Below are 8,612 nucleotides of genomic sequence, written 5' to 3'. Positions count from 1 at the left end.
TGGAGTGGCCGGCGATGGCCCATTGTGTACTGGGGCCTTTAGCTGGAGTTACTCGCGTATGCATGAATGAAACTTTCGGCATGCCGTCGTTTTTACACACATTAACCATAGAATAACCAAAGTAATTTTTTTAAACTTTAAAGATGACATAAAATTGAATAATTTTATTACGGTTTAGACCAAAGAGTAGTATAATAATATTATATATGGTTTAGACATGGTTTAGACTCACTTGTTTTAAGTCTATGTGTTTTATGACATAAAATATTCAAAATAAGCAGCCAGCATATTATATTTGGTCAACCAGATCTTGACAGTAGAAAAAGGCGGCAAATTTGAAAAATGTAGGCGCGAATGGATATCGTCCCCAAATCGTCCCATAGAAAATTTGAATTTCGCGCCTTTTTTTACTGACAAGATTTGGTTGATCAGCATTATTTAATTTGTGGTATCACTATACTTTAATATCGATATCGATTCCCGAGTTTTTGGTACTTGTTGCATCTCTAGTAAATGTCAGCATAATGTTTTTATTTATAGTCTGTGGTAACAATTTAGCACCACGCACTGTACCACCTGTCAAATGTGATTCGAAAACCCAACGGACGAAACAAAACATTTATAAAAGTTTAGCGTTTAATTTGTTTTTGAGTCAGCAACCATGAGTTGCCGAGCGAATTATGCGTCTAAATCAATAAAATTCCAACCGATGCCCATGGCGGCATTAATTGCTAACTTGAAGACGCTGCCAGCGATGTTAGACAGACGCGATTCGAGTGATTTTTCGGACGACAGTAGTTGTTCATTCGATGTGTGCTCAAAGAAGACCCGATCAAAGACGGTGTGCACGAACTCTAAGAGTAGTGATAAAGTTCCTTTGTCTGAGAATCGCAGCGCAGTGAAAGATCCCGCCGAGAAAAAGATAGAAAGTACACCGAGTCAAGCGGTGAGAGCTAGTAACAAGGAGAACGTGTCTCGGTCCAGCAAGGCGTACAGGTTCCCTGGGGTGGACGTGCTGCCGACGATCGAGGCTTCCACGTCGCAGCCTGTGACTGTAGAAAGCCTTCAGAATGCTCAAAAACATGCTCCGGTTGTGGAGAAGAAAGAAATTGCTCGGTGTAAGTGATGTTGTGTGTTTTTAGTTTTATATATACTCCTATATTTCTTGAGAAATGTTTGTGTTGTGCTTATGTTATAAATAGAGTCTTGTCTACACTAACTTTGCACCGATATGAACAGAAATTGAGGGAAATGCCCTTAAAAATACTACAAGACGACCTGAACAAAGTATGGAACTGGTCTAAAGAATGGCTCATAAACTTGAATTCTAAGAATCAGAAGAAAAGCTTTTGGGATTCTGATGCCAGATATGATGCTAAAAATTCACAAAACCTATGTTAGGCCTATATTGGAGTACGCATTTCAAGTGTGGAGCCCTTATTTTATCAAGGATATTGACATGTTGGAGAAGGTTCAACATAGTTTCACCAAAAAACCGATGAAACTCAAAAACATGTCCTATGAAGAAAGACTACACTTCCTAAAGCTCGCAACCTAGAAGCGTAGTAGAGACATATAAAATACTAACCCAACACTATTACCTCAAAGACTTCCATAAGATGCTAGAACGCAATAATAACAACCGTCTGAGATGTCATCAGTATAAGCTGGTGTCTCGCAGGTCCTACAATAATCCTCATAGACACTTCTTTAGCAACAGAGTGGTCAAAGCTTGGAACAAACTCCCAGAAGACGTAGTATCGGCCCAAAGTGTCAGTGAGTTCAAGAACAAATTAGATAAGCACAACAAGCAAGCATTCAAGCAAGTTCTACTCAACACGGAAAACTAACTCTGTTGATGACTCTGGATACAGGCATTATCAGTTATTTCAACTGCCTGCCTGCTTTATAAATAATAATAATAAATAAAATAAGTTTCCGGGGCCCATGTAGTGCGCGGCAAGTCACCACCTGCCTCGATAATAACTTGTGAACACATTGTTATGGCAGGTGTCCGTACGTCTTTGTTATAACCCAGTCTCATAGTCCACCCAAACTTCAATCCATAGACGGTATACTGTTTTCTTTTTCTACAATAGTCCCAATGCCTGCTGAGACCGGTTCATGGGTGTCTATTGTTGCACCTGGGAATGGGTTCCAGCAGGCGTTCTACATGACATAAAAGCTCTCTAAGGGGCCTCTACGTGTTGGATCTGTGTCCCCACTCAAGCCTATCGTAAAACCGGGATTATAGGCCCGTGATATCTAAGGAGATGCAAATAATAAAATAAAATTACATATTTTAATAGAAATTTGACATTAACCTGTCGTCTACCAAGCTGTCATAAACAAGTGCGAGTCGGACTCGCGCACGGAGGGTTCCGCACCATCAACAAAAAATTGAGCAAAAAATCGTGTTTGTTGTATGGGAGCCCCCCTTAAATATTTATTATATTTTTAGTATTTGTTGTTATAGCTATCGCGGTTCATGAGATACGGCCTGGTTACAGACGGAGGACGGACGGACGGACGGACAGCGAAGTCTAGTAATAGGGTCCCGTTTTTTACCCTTTGGGTACGGAACCCTAAAAAGCACCCCTCAATCTACCCAGGCCGGAGATCTCCGGCCCGTATCAAAGCAAAGCTCGAGACTGGATAAATGTGTATGGCTCTTTTTTGGCCGGAGATCTCCGGCTTGGGTAGACGATAGGTTATAGGTTATAGGTTATAGGTATTCGCGGGCTTGGTTTCCGCAACTCGACGTCATATTATTGCGCCTATTTTGCGTGATGGGTTGGCGGCCTATTCCTGCCAACCCAGCTCTACCAGGAAGCCTAGCAGACCCTTGACGTTGCCGACGACTTCTGGGAGCGACCCCGGTGAGCCGAGGTGTTGTGCCCGGTATTCTGCCACCTCTGGGCATTCGAGAATGACGTGGGCGGCTGTCTCCTCTGCCTCCATGCACGCCCTGCAGAGGGGGCTATCTGTAACACGTAGGGTTAGTAGGTGTTTGTTAAATGAGGCGTGGCCGGTTATGGCCCCAGCTATAAGCCGGAGCTGTGGTCTCTTAGACGATAGGTTAATGATGACTACACCAGACTTGGTCATTGCAAATGCCCTGCAGAGTTAGCTTGGCTCTACTAATTTGTTGAAAGCTGTAACTGACAGCCATCCTATTGAAAATTGACACAATAGTACCTTTTGCCTAATGTTGTTAAGTATTCCTCTCACTTTCTTCTTATCTTACTGCCATTGTAAATATTGGACCATTGTAATTTTAAATATAATATAGCATTCAATATGTATGTAATAATTACTACACAGACTGATTCTGATCTGGTTTGAATCCAATTTTGATGATGTTGTTTATTTTGCAATCATATTCATGCTATAACCATTATATATTTACTATTTATATTAACACTTAATTTTAAATTGGCCTAATTACCTCCAGTTTACCCTTGAATAATTTTATACCAATATTAATATGACTCTTTACCTTAACAGGTCTTTTTCCAGAACCAGCTAAAGACCCACCTCCCCCAATGGCACCACCTACACCAAGGGAGGTTCCCATTTTCCGCGCAATAATACACCCACCCACCGAAGACACAGCTGACTCTCACTCACAGTCCACCCAGTTACCGACGCAGACACAACCTACCCTACCGACACAACAGACACACTTGTCACTGCCGACACATGAGGCACAGACACCGTCTGTGACAGCGACTCCATCACAGCCCGCAGGCCCGAAAAACCATGCCAAAATACAGTTCAAGACAATCAATATAAAGGGAAAGAAGTATATGATCCTTAAGAAACTTGGTACTGGAGGGTCCAGTGAGGTGTTTAAGGTAAGTTCCAATAGGAATGATGCTGCATGTATACCATCTTTTTTTTTCTGCTTTGTATCTTTACACCATACGTTTAAATAAATTAATAATAATTTAAAATACAAATTATGTACATTTTTACATTGCATTGTATAAATTATCTAGTAGCTCTCAGTTTTACGTCTATGTAGCCAAGTATTTTAGGGGTATTCCAAGAGAATGCCGGTTACGAAATGCTCTTGCCTTGTATGGCATCTACCTCAATCAAATGTGGAATGCTCAAGAATATACTGTCATTTATACTTGGTCAACCAGATCTTGACAGTAGAAAAAGGCGGCAAATTTGAAAAATGTAGGCGCGAAGGGATATCGTCCCATAGAAAATTTATTTCGCGCCTTTTTTTATTTTACTGACAAGATTTGGTTGACCAGCTATCGTTAGTCAACTGATGAAATATTACCAGACCAAATATCGCTTTTTCAACATTTTCAGAATAATGTAGAATGCCTCTTGTTAGTAGTAGTCAGTCAATTTTAGAATAAGTTATAAATTTGTGTCAGGTATTAGAAATCAGCACGTCACACGAGTTCGCAGTGAAAATCGTGGACATGGCGACGGACCGCGAGATGGCGCAGGGGTACTTGAACGAGGTGAAGCTGCTGCGAGACCTGCAGAAGAGCGACCGAGTCATCAAGTTATACGAGTAGTGAGTATAGTTATACGAGTACAGGCGGACTAGCACATGATTGGCGCGACAGCATCTCGTGGCGACATAGACTACCCGTCCCTATTTAATTAACATGGTTAGAAAAAGAGGATCTGCCTTTGATTTTTACTACCTATTACCTATTACATTTCTAAATACTCTTTCAAGTTTTTTAGTTATTGAAACGTTTTTAGTCAGGTTTCTTGAAAAACTTTGATTTGACTAGCCGTGTTAGTTGTTAGGGTCAAATTTTCGAAGATAAATTAGAAACACTTTCTAATGTTCGATTGGGTCCAACTTTGGTATTTTAGTGTAAACTTTGAGCTGATTTTCTGATGAAGACTAAAGGATCAAAAGGAACTATGTAATAGAACAACGTAACCTCATTGATTCTTATTAGGTTTGTCAGAATTGTTTCAATGAGTAAAATATTACTGAAATGAAAATATGGAAATGGATTACCCTGACCGAAATTTATTCAGGACCCTTAGGCTGGTTTTAGTGTCACGCGGACCGTCCGTGTGGATCGCTCCGCACCGGAACAATATTATGTACGTTCAGAGAGCGTTTTAGAGTAAAGCTGACGGGTCCGCGTGGACAGCTTTCTCATACAATTAGGCGGTGCGGAGCGATCCGCACGGACGGTCCGCGTGACACTAAAACCAGCCTTACAATATTACAAATTTATTATACACGACATAATCTGTTTCCATAGTTTCATTTGATGAGTATCTATCGCGGTAACCAAAGACAATATTAAAAAATATGCCTGTTGAAAGCTGGCGCTCTTGGCTCGGCGATAAAGGCTCGGGTTAAAAATTAATTAATTGACAAAAGTGTCGTTAAATTTCAGTGAATACGACCGAGCGAACAACTTCCTCCGGTTGCTGATGGAGGCGGGCGAGACGGACTTGGCGTGCTTCCTGCGCGCGCACCGCGACGGCGCGCCGCCCGCGCTCGTGCTGCACTACTGGGAGGAGATGCTGCGCGCCGTGCAGCAGATACACCACCATGGTATGACCAACATTTTGTTCGCCGAGTAACCGCTGTTACAGAGTTTGTCGTGAGCCCATGGCTTCGCCATATAGGTTGAGCGACGCATAAAAAGGGGGTATAAAATAGTATTGGTGACCCTCAAATTTCCTAGCAGTTTCAGGGCTTCAATATTCGCTCGCGACTCACTAATGGGTCGGGATGCATAGTTTGGGATATGCTGCTTTATATCATAAACAAAAACGTCACTGACACGCCAAGCTCCCGCGCGCAAGCGAGCTAATGTCAACCTTACATGAAAGTGTGAAGGTTACTTTGACGGCGTCCGTCATAACACTAGTTACGACGCCTTTAGGTGTTTTTGGCGTTGAAAAGGTTAATAGCATTGTACATACTTTTCCTTTTTCGTCTCGCCTCGCGCTTTTCCGATCGTGCCAAGACTACGAGTGTGTACAGCCGACATAAATGTTTTACAAAGTTTTGTAAACATTTCCATTCGTCCGCAGGAATAGTCCACGCCGACCTGAAACCGACCAACTTCCTGCTAGTATCCGGCCGGCTGAAGCTGATCGACTTCGGCATAGCTTCGGCCGTGTCCGGCGACGCGACCAGCGTGGTGCGCTCCTGCGGGAAGGGCACCTTCTCGTACATCAGCCCCGAGGCGCTGGGCGGAGAGGGAGACCATCCCTTCAAGGTGGCTGTTACCTCTGTACCTCTGTAGGAACTAAAAAAGCGATGTTTTTTTATAACTGCATACGCCTGTTGAAAAGTGGTTTCAAATAACAGGGTTAACCCTTTAAAAATGTCTAAAGCCTGACCAGTAATATATGACAACGCGCGCGGAATTTCACTGGAATTATTTTTTTCATACTAAACTGAACTGTCACCCTTTACATGAGACTAATAGCGCCCTCTTGAGGATGATCATATATTACTGGTCAGGCTTTACACTTTTTTGAAGTACCCGCTATCTCCACCAATGAACAGCTGCCAGATGCTTGGATCTAGTAATACAGATAGTATAACAAACCATGTATCATGAAGTTTTGTTGCTCTCATTATCATGTACCATTTTCCGAGATACCATTTTCACTTTGCATTTTAATATCTCTTACAATTACCTCTGATATAATATATATTTTTTTCAGGTCTCGTTTTACTCCGATGTGTGGTCACTGGGCTGCATCCTGTATAGCCTGATATACGGACACACGCCCTTCGCGAACCTCGCCACCGTGGCGAAACTGGCCACCATCAGAAACCCCAAACATACCATCGCGTACCCGCCTGTTGATTGTAAGTGGTGTATTAAGTAGATAACATGTATAATAGGACAGTAACGCTTATATATTTTGCAATAAATAAACAACAATAACAATTCAACGGGTTCTCCTGATACAGGTATATATATACTTACAAGGAGGACTCGAATCTAATTGTTTAACCTAATAAACTTTTTTTTTCAATAAACTGTTCTAATAGGGAATATTACGCGAAAGTCTGCGTAGGGGGCGCCACATCAACAACAAGTAAACAATCTAAGGGTCTACCGCAAACGAGCGAGTCGACATTTTGTTATCTAACCTCTCTATCACTCTTGCATATTCGAGCGATAAAGAAGCAGATAGCTGAGTTTCGATTTCGCGTTTCCCGGTAGGCCCTTTGTAAACAAACCGCCTTGATGTATCAATGTCATATTTGATTTCAATTCAACATACGAGTTTCAATTCAACAGTGGTTACTCAAATGAGTACGTCTGAATGTCTGTCAAGTTAAACCAGTTTGACAGCATTGGCTTCCCTCGAATGCGGCTGACCCTGATTGTCTGTGAAAACTTGTCAAAAAACAGTTTAAGGTACAGTATGTATAAGTTAATCTATGGTATACTTAAGTCACTAGTGCTGCACTCTGGCGGAAAAACATTGCAGTAATACTCCCTATTAATAACTGTCCCTTCATTTGCGCAGGTATACCCCCATCTCTCATCACAGCGCTCCGAAGCTGCCTCCGCTACGACGCCCACAGCCGCCCCACGGTCACGCAGCTGCTACAGATGAGGCACCTCCAATACAACACGCGGGCCTTACCCGAGGAGTTACTGGACAAGTTGAGGCATGCCGTGACGCAGGACGAGTTCACGTTACTACAGAACGCTAAGGTGTATGAGGAGTGACGCGTTTTGGTTAGTTTGTTCAACTATCGCCACATAATAAATAATAGTACTAAAACTAGTATCAAAATAATTGAATTTTGACAAAAAGCTTATCATGGCTCCGTACCTGAAGGGTATCCTATAATTCTCCGTTGACGTGCTGTTCGTGTTTTTCAGCAATCAGCATAATAAATCACCCATGAAAAGAAATAACTGGAAACGTATAAGTAACTATGTATGTTTAACGGATCAAATAATGCAAGTTAAATTTGACCCACTTTCCGGTTTCCGATGAATGGTGACAATATTGGACAAAATATTATTATGACAAGAATAATATAATTCGGCCCTACGCGGAGCTTGGCCTTCGCATTTAGACACTAAGTGCCACTTGCACCATTCCACTAACCCTGGGTTAGCAGAGTTTACCCTGGAGTTACCATGGTTACCAGTACAATTTGACACTGAGTTAACGCTTTAACCGCTTAACCTTGGGTTAGTGGGATGGTGCAAGTGGCCCTTATACTATTGTTCTGTGTTTAAGACGAAACAGGAGCTGAGATTTAAATATTTTAGGTAAATATACCCGTCTCGCTAACGAAAGCGGCTCCTAAAACTAGTGCGATAAGGACAAGGCGAAAATCCTGCGTAAAAATCTCAAAAATCGAGGTTTCGTACTCGACTGTTTCCTCCTCCAAAACTTAACCAATCGTAACCAAATTTGGAAATCTAAATGATTATGAAATTATCTGTGTCGGACCGTTTTGCTTTTTTGGCTAATTGATATCAGTTTTGAATACTACGCCTCTCATTGCGGCATAGTTAATTAGGCCATTTTGGGCATTTTTGAAGGGCTCTAGCGCCTTAAAAAACAAAAATATCAAAAAAAGCAAAACTGTCCGACACAGATATTGACAATATTAA

At 41.9% G+C, this 8,612-nt stretch overlaps 1 protein-coding gene across 1 annotated transcript; it reads left to right on the top strand.

The window, feature by feature from the left end:
* The first annotated feature begins 614 nt into the window (after nt 1-614).
* LOC134660701 (dual specificity protein kinase Ttk-like) lies at nt 615-7,709 on the top strand. Its single transcript, XM_063516480.1, has 7 exons — nt 615-1,118; nt 3,508-3,857; nt 4,398-4,543; nt 5,397-5,557; nt 6,043-6,230; nt 6,685-6,832; nt 7,504-7,709. Exons 1-7 carry the CDS (start codon nt 662-664, stop codon nt 7,707-7,709), a joined length of 1,656 nt encoding a protein of 551 aa, XP_063372550.1. The 5' UTR covers nt 615-661.
* The last annotated feature ends 903 nt before the right edge of the window (nt 7,710-8,612 follow it).

Source organism: Cydia amplana, chromosome Z (genome assembly GCF_948474715.1).
Source record: "Cydia amplana chromosome Z, ilCydAmpl1.1, whole genome shotgun sequence".
In the NCBI taxonomy this organism is placed as follows: domain Eukaryota; kingdom Metazoa; phylum Arthropoda; class Insecta; order Lepidoptera; family Tortricidae; genus Cydia; species Cydia amplana.
The sequence above is the reverse complement of the archived record's forward strand: the minus strand, read 5'-3'. Positions and strand labels throughout refer to the sequence as shown.

Bases quoted from the DNA above. Each gene is read 5' to 3' on its own strand.
- LOC134660701 (XM_063516480.1), top strand. From the start codon at position 662: ATGAGTTGCCGAGCGAATTATGCGTCTAAATCAATAAAATTCCAACCG. The intron at 4,544-5,396 runs GTGAGTATAGTT...GTTAAATTTCAG, and splicing joins GTCATCAAGTTATACGAGTA to TGAATACGACCGAGCGAACA. The intron at 6,833-7,503 runs GTAAGTGGTGTA...TCATTTGCGCAG, and splicing joins CGCGTACCCGCCTGTTGATT to GTATACCCCCATCTCTCATC.